The 16,091-nt window shown below is 38.2% G+C and overlaps 1 protein-coding gene across 14 annotated transcripts in view; it reads left to right on the top strand.

The window, feature by feature from the left end:
• The window catches only part of ASXL2 (ASXL transcriptional regulator 2), a 79,354-nt gene that overhangs the window by 45,817 nt on the left and 17,446 nt on the right, over window positions 1-16,091 (top strand). For 10 of the 14 annotated variants that reach the window (XR_006741390.1, XR_006741388.1, XR_006741396.1 and 7 more), the window contains 3 exons: window positions 10,300-10,415; window positions 13,224-13,350; window positions 14,935-15,078. Coding sequence is in view for 1 of the 14 variants with exons in the window: in XM_045580621.1 (XP_045436577.1) it covers window positions 10,300-10,415; window positions 13,224-13,350; window positions 14,935-15,078 (387 nt within the window). In the remaining 13 variants the exon portion in view is untranslated. The other 4 variants (XR_006741399.1, XR_006741389.1, XR_006741391.1 and 1 more) reach the window with 4 other exon arrangements.

Consider the following 16,091-nt stretch of genomic DNA (forward strand, 5'->3'; position numbering starts at 1 on the left):
CAAGGATGGGAAGTTAGGGGTGTCCAGGCCTGCAGGGGAGGGCATTTGGGGACAACCAGGCATGCAGGGGAGAACAGTTGGGGGTGACCAGGCCTGCAGGGGAGGGCAATTGGGGGCAACCAGGCCTGTGGGGGAGGATAGTTAGGGGCCACCAGGTCAGCAGAAGAGGGCAGTTAGGGGCGACCAGGCTGGCAAGGGAGGGAAGTTAGGGGTGACCGGGCCAGCAGGGTTGGGCAGTTGGGGGTTACCACGCCAGCAGGGCAGGGCAGTTATGGACAACTGGGCCAGCAGGGGAGCAGTTAGGCATCGATCAGGCTGGCAGTGGAGTGGTTAAGGGGTGATTAGGCAGGCAGGCAGATGAGCGGTTGGGATACTGCAGTCCTGGATTGTGAGAGGGTTGTCCGACTGCCTCTAAGATAGGCCCGATCCCACCAGGCAGTCAGACATCCCTCGAGGGTATTACCTGTTCTTGCTAATTATCTGTAGCTTCTTGTCAGAGTCTTGAAGAGAACAAATTGTTTTTGTACCAAAATATTAATAAATTTAGCTATACATGGCAAGGCAGATTTTAAACGAACCATGATGATTCCTTTTTAAGGACTGATACAGGCCTTTTTTTTACTCTGGACTGATTTTACATAGCAAAATAGACATCTAAGTTTTCCTAGTTTGGATATCCTCTTAGGTTTGAGTTTTAGGTGAGCTGTCTTTGGATCTAGAACCTAAGAGTTAGGTGGCTCCGTGGCACAATGGATAGCGCGTTGGACTTCTAGAAACTAAGAGTTATGTGTTTTGGAATATTTGACACATTAATTTTAAGTTCCTTTAGAAGTATGTAGAACTATATCAGAAAAAGTCTTTTATTTATCCTCATCTCTGTGTTAATGTGTATGCTACTCCTGGAGAGAATTGAGATAATTTGTGGAATCATGTGAGTTCTCTGGTAAGGCTACGCCACATGCAATTGGGGAAAATTTGAGATTGTGAGGATTTTAGCTTTTAAGATCACAACCACTTGAATAGCAACCCAGACCTCAAATTTTGGGAATGAGTGGAATAAAGGTGAAACGAAGCCAGGACCTGTTACTAATATTCTGATACATATTTTTAAAGCAATCCCTGTTAATAGTAAAAGGAGGTATAGCCCAGGCCTGTATTCTTTATGCACTAAGGACCTTTTTTGGAAGGGTATAGCTGAATGTATTAAAAGTTCTATCCCTCCTTTTGTGCCTCTCCTGTTTCAACTTTTTAAGTTTGGAAATTGTTGATCTAAGACAGTGGTCGGCAAACTCCTTAGTCAACAGAGCCAAATATCAACAGTACAATGATTGAAATTTCTTTTGAGAGCCAAATTTTTAAACTTAAACTTCTTCTATGCCACTTCTTCAAAGTAGACTCGTACAGGCCACGGTGTTTTGTGGAAGAGCCACATTCAAGGGGCCAAAGAGCCAAATGTGGCTTGCGAGCCTCAGTTTGCCGACCACTGATAAAGATTAAGAACCGAGCTAAGTCATCAGGCTAGCACATGTGTCAAACACAAGGCCCGCGGGCCAAATCCGTCCCGCCAGGCCTTGCAATGTGGCCCGCACCGCGCTGTCATCACTGCACTCCGCTGCGTTTCCATCACAATGACAGTTTATGACTGTTCAGTAAACCATTCGGCCCGCGATGTAGGCTGGATTTTAGATTTTGGCCCCTTCTCTGATTGAGTTCGACACCCCTAGTAGAGAAACAGCAAGATTTAGAATGTCTGGAAGTGGCTGGAAACAAATCAGTATTAAAAAAGGCCAGACTAATAAACTGGAAACAAAATCATGGTCTTGGAGGTCTTGACTGTTCATTAGCCACATATGCTACAGTAGCTGTTTTGAGTAGTGGCTGTACAATGTTGTCAAAGGTTGTCTCTAAGAATTTAAGGTTAATGTATTAGGATACAGGAAGATCGAAGAAATAACAATAGAATCCCATTGTCAGTAGCTTATGAGGTAGATTAAAATAGCATAACATTGCCTAATACTCATAATCTATAATAATAAAAGTATAATATGCAATTAGACCAGACATCCTTCTGAACAAAGGCTGGGCTGTGAGGGAAACCTGAGTCCTGGGTGCCTGCTGGTGGCTGGAGGGAAGCCTGGGTCCCAGGTGCCAGAGGGAAGCTGGTGCCGCAGCTGGGGGAAGGAAGGCCTACTCTTGCATGAATTTTGTGCCTTGGGCCTCTAGTAATAATAGAAGATACTAACAGCAACGTAATAGCAAAATAAAAATTGTGGTTCAGATAAATTGTTTTGAATTGCCTTTGATTCATTCCTTTTCTAGAACTTATCACAATATTGGGTATTTATCCTTGGTTTACATTACAATGAAATGTTCCATCACAGTCTTTTCTGATTGTTAAAATGAGAGTGGAATGGGCTGTATATGGTGTTTGGAAGGTGGAGATGAGAGGTACACATGATGTCATATAGAATTCATGTTTACTCTAGCAGCTCTGATATTCTTAAGAAATGGATAAATGCCGGGCTACCAATAGTGAAGAATGATTTAATCTTTCATTCATGGGTCACACATGGGTCAGTTATGGACATTTTTAGGTATATGCTATATATTTCTGAATGTTCTTGTAGTCCAGTGAAATTAAAGTGGAAAATTTATAGTTAGCATTGATCGGAGCAGCATGCAGCAGAGCAGCTCTAAATCAGTTGCAGTTATTAATAAAGGTAAAGCAAACTAATTGTGCCTATTCCTTTTTCTTATTTAGGTCTTTTCCTCTCAATCTGACATCACTTTATTTCAAATGCATTGTAAGACAGGAAGAACATTGAGATAATATCAAAACCCACTTCCTTTTATGTACAAAAATAAAGAGCTCTGACAGCAAAACTGATACTTTTAGTTGAAAATCGATAGAAACTCTCTTGATATAATTGTATCTTTCAGCTAAGTAGGAATAGAGAACAGAACTTTGAAATTCAGCCCAATATTAAAACTAGTTTATTGATTTCCATGTAAAGTGGAAGAACTTAGAAGTTTGTAGTTTTTGGTTCTTAATTTTCAGACAGGAAACAATGTTCAGAGAAGAGCTTTATGAAATTCCAAGCCAAGGTAAGGTGGAATGACTCCAGAAAAATGATTAAATTCAACTTTTTCTGTTGCTTTTTTTGGTAGGATCATAGCTAAGTAAGTCTTTGCCTTTTCCCCAAAATAAAATATAAATACTGCAGCATGAAGTAACTGCAGAAATATTGTGATCTTCTAAAAGAAAGTTTTTCAGGTTTTAGTCTGCTTTTTAAAGAAACACATTAGATGTGAAATGTATCTTTTCACTTATAAGAAATTACTAGTTCTTCCCAGGACCAGGACCTAATGTTAATTTTACTGCTTGTCCAGAACTATTTTAAATCATGAATTTGATATATATATAGTATATTGTGTTTTTAGTTGAAATACCATAGTCCTCCCTATTCTCTAACATTTATTTATAAGTTAAGATGCTGAATAGGGATGATTATGTATAGAAATATCTTTTTAAAAAAAGATACTAAGGAGTAAAACTGCTTTGGACAAAGTAACTTATGTGGGGAGAAACCTTTGGAAGAGATGTTCTTTTTCTCTTATGTGGGGAGTGGTTGGTGGCTGAGCTGGAGGTTTTAGCTCTGTCATGTATTAAAGATGGCTACACTGTTAGGACTTGATAGGTAGGGTGCCCAGAAGCAAGGGAAGGTATTCAGGAATGGCCTCTCCGACTTTCATTCTGGGACTGTTTGATTATCACCAGGAGCCAGTCTGCCCAGCTTGGAGTAGACTGCACTTGCTGTGGGAAGAAGCTGCTTAGAAATGTAACAATCTTACTTCTGGAAATGAAATTCCCCTCAAGAAAGACTATCCTGTAAATAAGAACTTTCCCTTTAGAGAAGGATTAGTGTCTTTAAAGATTAAAATAAAACAATTTTGGAAATTTCAATTGCTATTATTGTTTCAACTATTAAGCCTTCATATATATATAAATTTTAATTTTCATATTACTGCTTCATTACTTCTGATAGCATCTAATATTTCAGAGGGGCCTCTTGAATGTATTTAGGAGAAAATAAAATATCAGTGATTATTTACTAAAGCTTTAAATTCAAATGTATTTAATATGAATAGTCCATATCCTGTTGATGTTATTCAGTATAATAACTATCTATTGAAATGGGAAACTCTCAGTGCTATAATATATCTGAAAAGCAGTATCTTTTGCACATATATTCAGTGGGTGGTACATAACGATCCAACAACCGGAAACTACTTTAGTAAATTATGCAAAACTGGCTTTAATGAGCACCAAGTTTAAAATGTTTTTCTGAAACCACTTTATTTTAAAGCTTTCTCCACTAGGTTGCTTTTTGATTTTTTTGGGGGGTAACATTTTTTGTTTTTTAAATCAAATAAGTAACAGTTGTCTTTTGATTAGAGTTTGTTGATCTGTTGTTGTGTCTATATGTTTATATGAAACATTTTTGTTTCTATCCAGGTTCTAAATATGTTTTTAAATGAATGCTTTTAATATGTTGAGCAGTTCACGTTAGAGAACCAGTAGATCGGGATATTATCTTGAGAAGTATTGTTTAGGTCATTCTTTATTAACAAAGCTAAAGAAATGTCTCTATTTAAACTATTTGCCACATTTAATCTTTTTCCATTGTGTACTGTTTGCCAGGTATTTGGGAGAACAATTTGAATAAGGTGTGAGTTCCAACCATATCTAGAGGTATAGAAATAAGCAGATAATTAGCAAACACTTAATAAGTAGCAAGTGTTTGTGTTTACCATATTATGACAGAATTAGAAAAGAGAGTAGTTAGCTTTACCTGTGTTAGTGAGTGTTATATGAGACATAGAAAGATTTGATATATTCTTCCCTTGAGAGTATAATTTCTAGTGAAGACAACATATCTTGGAAAGAAAATATATGTAAAGGCAAGAAGGTGGAAGTGTGTGTACAGTGTTTTCAAGAAACCATAGGAAGAAAAGTTTGGCTGGAAGAGAGGAAATTTGTGGGGGAAAAAGAGGAAAGAAGTTGGGATCAGACTGTTAATCTTTACTGCTAGTCTCCATTATTTATAGGTTGGAGGTGTACATAAAGTAACTTCTTGGGAAAATTAAGATATGTACTATGGATCCAAGAATGGCAACACTGCTGACTCAAATTTTCATAGCAATATACCAAGAAGAACAAGATTTTTGTTTATAATGCCTGCCCAGCATGGCTCAGAGGTTGAACATCAACCTATGCACCAGGAGGTCATGGTTCGATTCCTGTCAGGATACATGCCTGGGTTGCAGGCTTGATTCCCAGTTTGCAGAATGCAGGAAGCAGCCTATCAGTGATTCTCTCTCATCATTAATGTTACTATCTCTTTCCCTTGCTCTTTCCTCTGAAATCAATAAAAATGTATTTTTTAAAACAATATTTTTGTTTATGGACCTTTTTCTGTTGGTTTTATCCACTTGTCCAGTTAGTATCTGAGTTAATATACTAGCTTTGATTTATTTTTCTACTCAATAGAGTTTATATTAGTTCAATTTATTTCTAACCATTGGTATATAGGTAGAAAGAATTCTCTTCCATTCTATTTTCTTATATTATACCTCATTTTATTGCGCTTCACTTTATTGCGCTTCACAGATGCTACGTTTTTTTACAAAGTGAACATTTGTGACAACCCTGTGTTGAGCCTGTCTGTTAATGCCATTTTTCCAACAGCATTTGCTTCCTGTTCACATTTTGGTAATTCTCACAATATTTCAGATTTTTTTCATTGTTATTATATTTGTTATGGTTATTATTATAATTGTTTTGGGGCACCACCTACTGTGTCCATGTAAGATGGTGAACTTCACCAATAAGTGAATGGCTTCACTAGTTGGCCATTCCTCCTTTCTTTTTCTCTCCTTTGTCCTCCCTATTCCCTGAGACACAATAATATTATAATAAGGCCACTTAACCGTATAGTGGCCTTCAAGTGTTCAAGTGAAGGGTCTCGCATTTCTCACTTTAAGTAAAAAACTAGAAATATTAAACTTAGTAAGGAAGGTACGTCCAAAGCCGAGATAGGCAAGAACATCAAACATTTAGGCAGAGAGTGAATGCAAAGGAAAAGTTCGTGAAGGAAATTAAAAGTGCTACTCTGGGCCTGGCTGGTGTGCTTAATGTTTAGGGCATCATTCAGTGCAGTGCAGGGTCATGGAATTGATTCCTGGTCAAGGAACCTGTAATTGGGTTGCATGTTCAGCCCCAGTAAAGGTTCATGTGTGAGGCAACCAATCAATGTGTTTCTCTCACATAGATGTATATTTGAGTTTGCTTCACTGGTGGGTCTCAGAATCTTTATGCTTTAGTTCAGTTGGCTGTGAGATATGTTTGTGGTTTTGTTTGTTAAAAAGGGCTTTGAGCCGAAGCTGGTTTGGCTCAGTGGTAGAGCGTCGGTCTGCGGACTGAAAGGTCCCAGGTTCAATTCCGGTCAAGGGCATGTACATTAGTTGCGGGCACATCCCCGGTAGGGGGTGTGCAAGAGGCAGCTGTTTCTCTCTCATCGACGTTTCTAGCTCTCTATCTCTCTCTCTTCCTCTCTGTTAAAAATCAATAAAATATATTTTTAAAAAAAGGGGGGCGGACTTTGAGACAGGTGAGGAAATACATATTCTCAGATATATGCAAATCATTAAAAATAAAACAAACCTAGTTAAACATTAATACTTTTAAACTTTATTTTTATTATTTCCCTTTAAAAAAAATTGGTCAAATCAAAAAGACAGTAACAAGTGTTGGCAAGGAGAAATTAGAAGAAATTCTATATTTCTGGTAGAACTGTTAAAATTATGTGTCCATTTTGGCAAGCAATTTGGCAGTTTCTAAGAAAGTTAAACATAAAGTTATAGTTTATATATGAACCCAGGAGAATTCAAAACATATGTCCAACACTGTTCGCCTTGTGTGAAGAAGTCAAAATATTTTTCCAGTGGCAGAATAATCCGAAATTACAAGAACTGTTCTCTGATGATGAGTAGGTAGCCAAGCTTGCATACCTAGCAGATATGTTTTCGCTATTAAATGAACTAAACATATCCTTTCAAGAACAACTTAAGGACATGTTCATACTACGAGGTAAAGTGGATGCTTTTCAAAAGAAAATATTACTGTGGTAAACATGGTTGGCTTAAGAAGATCTGCAAATGTTTTCAAATTTTAGATGAATATATGAGAGAAGGATGTCAACTGGCAGGTGATAATCTGTTCAACAGCACTTACAATCACTCACAGAATCTTTAGGTCGTTATTACCCAAAGAAAGAAGATTCTAGGCATGGCAATATGTGTATAATAGACCCATTTGTAGCAAACATTGAAGATAGCAATTTAAGCATGATTGAAAAAGAAAGCCTCATCGATCTATCACCCGACAACAGTCTCAAAGCTAAATTCCAGTTATCCTTACCAAGACCTCATTTTTTTATCTCCATTAAAAGTGAATACTTATTGGGGAGTGAAAAAGCTGAAAATTTTTATTCAATTTCCAACAACATATTTATGTGAAAAAAACATTTTCATCTGTCACAGCAATTAAAACTCAGTACCAATCTCAGCTTGAAATAAATACAGCTCTCTTGCAGTAATGGCATTAGAGCCAAGAATCCATAAACTTATTTTAAGCCAACAGGAGTAAATACCACACTCTAAAAATGTGTAATCTACACTAATAAAAGAGAAACATGCAAATTGACCATCACTCGGCTATACCCACCAGTCAATCAGAAGTGAGTATGCAAATTAACCCAACAAAGGTGGTGGAAGCCATAGAGCTGGAGTGAGCAGGAGGCTTGGGTTGCCCCCAGTGGTGGAGGAAGCCAAGCTTCCCGCTTCCCATGGCCTCTGCTCAAGGCTACAAAGTTTCAATTATAGAAGATAAATAAATCCCAGATACCTGCTTCCACTCTGCCCTGGCCTCTGCTCAAGGAGGTGCTGAAAAAAGAAAGGAAAAGAAAAAAAGGAGAGGCTGGGAGCTTGGGTCACCAGGGGTGTGGCCAGCCTGTAAACAGCCATTAGCCCCTCACCCAGGCTGGCCAGGCACCCCAATGGGGACCCCCACCCTAAACAGGATATGGGCAGCCTGAAAACAGCCCTCAGCCCCTCACCCAGGCTGGCCAGGCATCCCAGCAGGAACCCCCACCTTGAAGGGACTATGGCCACTCTGCAAATAGTCATCAGCTCCTCACCCAGGCTGGCCACACCCCTATGACTCGATCCCTGTAAACGGGCAGTCGAGCCCTGACCAGTTTGGCTCAGTGGATAGAGCATTGGCCAGTGGACTGAACTGTCCCAGGTTCGATTCCAGTCAAGAGCATGTACCTTGGTTGCAAGCATATCCCCAGTAGGGGGTGTGCAGGAGGCAACCGATAGATGTTTCTCTCTTATCGATGTTTCTAACTCTCTATCCTTCTCCCTTCCTCTCTGTAATAAATCAATAAAATATATTTTAAATAAATAAATAAACGGGCAATCAAACAACCCTCAAAGTTCCCAGATTAGAGAGAGTGCAGGCTGGGTTGAGGGACAACCCCCACCCCCTGCACGAATTTCATGCACCGGGGCTTTAGTCCTATATAATAAAAGACTAATATGCAAATTGACAGAACGGTGGAACAACCAGTCACTATGATGTGGACTAACCACCAGGGGCAGATGCTCAACGCAAGAGCTTCCCCCAGCCCACGGGCCCCAAGCCAGTCAAGGCAGGTGCCAGCAGAGGCCCCCCTAGCCCTGCTGGTCACCCCACAGACCAGTCCTGATCGCCAGCCAGACCTAGGGACCCTACCCTTGCACGAATTTTATGCATCAGGCCCCTAGTATTTATATAAGCTTCCATTATTTTGTAAAATTTAATAAATTTGTTATAATTAAACAACATTTGAAGATCTTGTTATGATTAAACAAGTACTTATAATGTTATATTAAATAGGTGCATTTCATATTAATAAGATGGAAGTGCTCTAATTATTAGTTTACAAATGTATTTATCTTTTTAAAAGTATTAGTGGTTCACGGGTTTTAAAATTATGAATTTAGTGGTCCATGAGGTCTGAAAGGTTGGTGACCACTGAACTCTATCATAAGGGTTGAAATATAAAGCTAAAGCTACATAGATAAGTCATTTTAATATTCTCTGCTTTTGTCCTCTTGAAAATGTTATTTACTGTATATTCTTTTCTTAGGATATCTAAGAGACAATTGAAATGCTCTATTTCAAAACCTTTGTATTCCAGTGAACCATGCTTCTGCATTGTCATGTTAAGTAGCTACCTACCAACATACCTGATTCGGTATCTTAAAGCTCTTTAGCCCACACTATGGTATTCCATTTTGCTACTAAGCCTTTTTCCAACTACTATTAAAGGAGAAGGCATTAGTGAACACAGATCAGTCCTGATCGCCAGCCAGGCCTAGGGGCCCTACCCATGCACTCTTTAAAGTCATCACTAGTAGTAGTGATTATTTTTATTGTTAAGGGGTCTGAATCAACAATTTGTCCCATCATAGATAATGCACTGTTAAACTTTATAAAACAAAGATCAGTTATGCTTTATTTAAGAGGTATAGGCTCTTGGAGGGTAAGACTGAGGTTGGGCTAAGCTCTGGAGTATAAAACAGCTAGTAATGAAGGAGAGAGTTGTTTACATTTGTCAACCTACATTGCTTCCATTAGGGAAATCCTCAAATGTCCTCTCACCGTAGTATCGCTAAAACTATTGGTTTAAGAGATGTGGAAATAGCAGTATTGAAGCTGTACTAGAGTTTTTGCGGTGGAATGGCCTTATTGCCTTTATTTTAAAGATAAGGAAAACCGGGAGGTATTCTATCAACCCAGGTTTCTTCCACTGTATCATGTTGTTAGATTTACTTTAAGAACATACATACTGTCCAACAGGCTTTAGAATCTTTTCTAAGTTTATCTAATTTGGTGACTAATGGTTTACATTCTGCTTCCTGTTTCTTCAATCAATTCTTTTGAAAAATTAAAGAATGAAAAGGTATGAATACTAACATCCACCCCTTCCCCATCCTATCATCCTTCACTAGAGCTTTCTGAGGAAATAAACTGAAAAGGGAGGCTGTTTGCCGTAGAACTCCAAAAAGAAGATCCTTCCCAAAAGTGTTTGGTCACAGTTCTTAATACAGGTAGCAGAATATGATTGGGGAAGGCATGGTGCTTGATATCAACTCTGATAACAAATTTTTCATTGTCATTTTCCCCCTTAGTATCATCTAGACTGTCACAGCCATCTTCTCCCCAGTCAGGTTGCCCATCACCCACAATTCCAGCAGGTAAAGTCATATCTCCATCACAGAAGCACAGCAAGAAGGCACTAAAGCAGGTAATTATGGTAGTCTCTGTTTATTAGAAGCATAATCTCTTACATTAAAAATGCATGACTGGCAGCCATTAAAAATTTCTTGGAAGGACATTATGTTCTTTTAAGGAGAAATTTCATGCAGTTTCCCAATTAGTACTTTATAATGTATGTATCTCTGAGTCATTGGTTTGTGGCATATACTCTTTTGATCACATTTTATGTGTTCCTAATTTGCTAAGAGGTTTTTGTTTGTGTATGTGCTCATTTTAAAAATTATGAATAGTTGTTGAGTTTTTCAGGTTTGTTTTCTTCAACATTTATTGAGATAATCAGGTGGCTTTCTTCTTTAAATCTAGTAATATATAAAATTCCACGACTAGATTTATTTTTTATTGATTTTAGAGAGAAAGGGTGATGGAGGGAGAGATAGAAACATCAATGATGAGAATCATTGATGAGCTGCCTCCTGCATGACCCCTACTGGGGATCAAGCCTGCACCCCTGTCATGTGCCCTTACTGGGAATCCAACTGTGACCGCCTGGTTCATAGGTAGTTGATCAACAACTGAGCAACACCAGCTGGGCTAGGTTTTTATGCTCATCTATACTTAGCTCTCTAAAATAAACTATGATTGTTATATATTTTTATGTATGTTATGGCATTTTCTTTAAGATTTTAGCTTAGGGAAAGAAAAGATTTTAGCTTGGATTTTGTTGAGGTTTTTTGTTGTTGTTGTTGTTTTCTTTTGTGCTATCCAGAAACAATTTTGGAATCAAGATTGTTCTAACATCCTAAACTAAATTGTGTAGCTCTCTCTACAGGGTGTCCCCCTCCCCCCCACAGCCATAAGTGTATACACTTCAACAGCTGATAGCTCCATTGATGTTTCTTTCTTTTCAGATTTAACTTATTGGAATTAATAATTATTCAAAGTGTGTATACATTTTTTGGAACATCCTGTATTTTTCTAGGTTTCTAAGATTTTGAATAATTTATCTTTTTCTTGAAAATTCTGTAAATCTCACTCTTTAAAATTGTCTTCCTAGCATTTCAATTTTACTTTATCTGCTTTTACTAGTCTCTTGGTTTTCTGCTTGTGGAGCCAAATTTGGAAATTTACTTTTCTTAGAAAATGATCCATTTCACCTGATTTTTTTCAAATATTGGTATAAAGTTACACATAGCATTTTTATATGTCACTTTTTTTGTTCTTCATTGTTGTTCATTTATAATGTACTAGAGGCCAGTGGATGACATTCATTCATGGGGGATAGGGGGAGTCCCCTCAACCCGGCCTGTGTTGTCTCGCAGTCTGGGATCCCCTCAGGGAATGTCCGCCAAGGGGTTCTTAGTGCTGCAGCGGAGGCAGGAAAGGCTCTCGCCACCACTGCTGTGCTCACCATCCCTGAGCCTGCGTTCTGGCTGAGCAGCACTCCCCCTGTGGGAACACACTGACCACCAACGGCATTCCCTGCAGTGAGTGTCTGCCCCCTAGTGGTCAGTGCATGTCATAGTGACTGGTCCCACAGCCAGGCTCACTGCTCCTTAGTGTGCTGCCTTGGAGAGGGTCCTGCCAAGCTGCTGTGCTCACCAGCATGAGCCTGGATTCTGGCTGAGCAGCGCTCCCCCTGTGGGAACACGCTGACCACCAGGAACATCCCCTGCAGTGAGTGTCTGCCCCCTAGTGGTCAGTGCGTATCATAGTGACTGGTCATTCTGTCATTTGGTTGATTTGCATATTAGGGTTTTATTATATAGAATCACACACCCCTCCCCCCTTCCCTGCCTCAATGCTACTAGCCAATAGTTTGTCTATTTTATTGGGCTTTTCTAAGAATTCGCTTTTGATTTTTTAAAATGCAAATGGTCAATAAATAGAAACTCACTAGTAGTTAAGAAATCATGAAAATAGTGGACTACTTTAATTCTCAGATTGTTATAAAAATCTTAATTATATCAAGTATTGGCAAGTGTGTGGGAAAATGGCTACTGTAATTTGTTGGTAGAATATAAATTATAGTTACTTAGGAGACAGATTTTGTAACATTTATTAAAACTTAATTATTTCTTTTATTCTTTAAATATGTTTTTATTGGTTTTTAAAGAAAGAGTAAGGGAGAAGGACAGAAAGAGAGAGAAACATGAATGAGACAGAGAAACATTGATCAGCTTTGTCTTGAATACCACCTATCAGGTATCAAGCCCGCAACCTGGGAATGTGCCCTGATCTGGTATTGAACTGGTAATCCCTCAACCAACTGAGCCATACCAGCCAGGGTTTATTTATTAAAATTTTAAAATATACACCCCATAACTAAACAGTTGAACATTTTAGAACTAATATTAAGGGGGGAAAAAAAAATATATATATATATATATATATATATATATATATATATATATATATATATATATATATATATATATAAAAGCCCAGCAACCATAACGGCAGACCGACCAGAATGACTGGTGGCTATGATGTGCACTGCAGCAGCCAACCAGCCTCATCTGAGCCCCAGTCTGTCCCTCCCCCTGGCCAGCTTCACCCCTGATTGACCCCCAACACCCTGATCATGGGTGGGGCCAGCCAACTGCCCACTGCCCCCCCTCCCCCTGATGGCCCTGCCCTATGGACCGTCCATGGAGCAGGCCAGCCGGATCCCACTTGTGCACAAATTTGTGCACCAGGCCTCTAGTATATACATAAAAACACAGAATAATATTTGTATTAAAGTTTATAATAGCAAAAAATTGCATGCTCTTTACTGCTTAATAAGTCATTTACTTTTTCATATTACTAAAACTGATTGTCTTTTTTCTCTTTCTAGGCTCTAAAGCAGCAGCAGCAGCGGAAGCAGCAGCAGCAATGCCGGCCAAGTATGGCCCTCTCCTCCAGTCAGCATCTCTCTCTGAAGGCTGTCAAAGCTGCCAGTGACTCTGTGACTACCAAATCTGGTAGGTAGAGACTGCCAAATCTGGTAGGTAGATGGGAGAGTCTTTTCAATGGAAGCTTCTTTACTTTTATTATTTTATTTTATTTCTTAATTGGATTTATTGGATTGACATTGGAAAATAAAATTACATGGGTTTCATAGGAACAATTCTATAATACATCACCTGTATATTGTATTGTGTGCTCACTATCACAAGTGAAGTCTCCTTCCACACCATTTATCCTCCACATTACCCTCTCTTGTCTCCTGGTCTCTAATAATCACTGTACTATTGTCTGTCTCTGAGGGGGGTTTTGGTTGTCTTGTTTTATTTTGGTTTTTTTTTTTTGCTTAATCTTTAATCAATGGAAGTTTTTTTTCCTGGTAGTTTCATGTTGGTTTTCCGATCTGTATACTATAGCATTTATTTTTAAATTATTGTATTTATTTACATAATTCTTACACTGCCAAATCATTGACTTATAGTAAATCTTTCCAAGGTAAACATAAAATTTATGCAAATATTCATGCAGTTATTAAGAAATATATAAGTGGGATTTGTATGTTAGAATGAAATCCATGAGTAATGTAACTTCCAAGATGTCTTAGTAATATTTGGAAGCTGCTGATCAATAACCTTAGAAAGCTGATGTTTCCAAAAGATGCTCAAACTGAACTCTTCACAAATTACCTCCTTTAAAAAGAAAAGGTTTTGCCTAGCTGCCGTGGCTCAGTGGTTTAGCATCAACCTATGAACCAGAAGATCACGGGTTCAATTCCTGGTCAGGGCACATGCCTCGGTTTCAGGCTCGATCCCCAGTGTGGAACTTGCAGGAGGCAACCAATCAATGATTCTCTCTCATCATTGATGTTTCTCTCTCTCTCTACCTTCATCTTTGAAATCAATAAAAATATATTTAATAAAAAAGTAAAAAGAAAAGGTCTTACTAAACATATATGCAGCCTTTGAATTTCCATTGGACAGATCTACAGTTCTTTAGAGTTGTTGTTGTTGCTTACTTTGTTTTTAATCTAAACTGGTTTGGATGTAGACTTTGTATTTTATTATGCAATTCATTTTGATGCCAGTTAATTATATGAGCCTGCCAGATTTAAACTGTATTTTGCAGAACTTTCCATTTATGTTAGGAAGGAAATTTACCACCAAAAGGCAATAATGTGCTGAGAGGAAATAAGGGATTTTACCTTTTTAAAAAATGTTTTTTTATTGATTTTTAAAGAGAGGGAGAGGGATAGAGAGATAGAAACATCGATAAGAGAAGAGTATCATTGATTGGCTGCATCCTGCATGCCCCCCTCTGGGGATCAAGCCCAAAATCCTGGCATGTGCCCTGACCGGGAATCAAACCAGCAACAGAACCAGCAACCTCTTGGTTCCTGGGTTGACGCTTAACTGCTAAACCACACCAACCGGGCAGGATTTTACTTTTTTTTGAGGCTTAATTCTCACACTCAAAACATATTTGCAAGGTTACCTTGCCTCATACATAACTACTTTTAGTTAGTGTTGAATGGTTTAATTGTTTGGTTAAATGATTTCTACCTATAACCTTAATGTCACCAGTTTTTATATATTTTTCCCTAGCAGTTTGGGAAGGAAAGCAATCTGATGGACAGTCAAGCAGCTCCCAGAACTCAAACTCTAGCTTTTCTTCATCAGCTAAAGTGGAAAATCCTTTGTTAGGGCTGGGGAAGAAGTCATTCCAAAGGTCTGACAGACTCCACACAAGTAAGTTAATTTACAAAGACTTGATGTTTTTATCAAAATAATTTATCAGCGCAGTATCTGAAATTCATCACTACATGGCTTAATTTTACTTCCTGTTCACTTATGAGGTCTTGAACATTGTCTTGTCCTGTCCTTACCAAACTTTATTCAGAATAAGATCTGTTATCAGGCCATCTTTGTGGTTTATTTATTTTTCTGATCATAAGTTGCTTTGTCTGGCATTATTTACGTTTTATTAACTGTACAGAAAGGGCTTATAATTAAACCTGGCAAGTGGGACATTTTTCTTCCTGCTCCCTCTGAATCCCACAAAAATGAGAATATGGAAATACAAAAGCTTAAACCCATAAGGGTAAAGAAAACAAGGAGATAGCAGATGGGTAGGCAATGTCAGCAACTTTGAAAGATGAAAACTGGATGGGTATTTCACAGAGCTGAGTAGCAGATGCCAGTAATAAACAAGCCAGCTTAAGTCTGTAGACTACCAGAAAAGTTCCAGAATTGGAGATATAATGGATCATAGTAGAGAGGGTGAGACAGGCCTGGTAGCTCCCAATTGCCCTCCCCTGGGCTGCCATCTTATGATGTGAGGGCATGAGGACCAATTTGCATATTGCCTCTTTATTATATAGGATGTATCACCCCAATAAATTCAATTAAGAATTTTTAAAAAGAAAAGTTATTTGGCCCAGCCAGCATGGCTCAGTGGTTGAGCATCAAAAATTTTCATGGGAAGAGAACAAGGGCCTCAGTATAATTTATATATAGATTTGAATTTTTCTATTTTTTTAAATCAAATTTAGTATATATGTTATTTATCATAAACTTCCTCAATTCTATTTGGGAAATATCCAGTTCTCAAACATACATAAAATGTACTTTTATTATGGCAGAAGATTCAATTTTATAGACCTTGTCTATTTTTTGCACAGAAGATAAATTATATTTTTTTATCCTTTATGAATGAACAAAACTTGCTTTGTTAGTCTTAGAAGAAATTTCTAAGAGCCTTA

This window comes from Pipistrellus kuhlii, unplaced genomic scaffold (assembly GCF_014108245.1).
Source record: "Pipistrellus kuhlii isolate mPipKuh1 unplaced genomic scaffold, mPipKuh1.p scaffold_m20_p_13, whole genome shotgun sequence".
NCBI lineage: Eukaryota > Metazoa > Chordata > Mammalia > Chiroptera > Vespertilionidae > Pipistrellus > Pipistrellus kuhlii.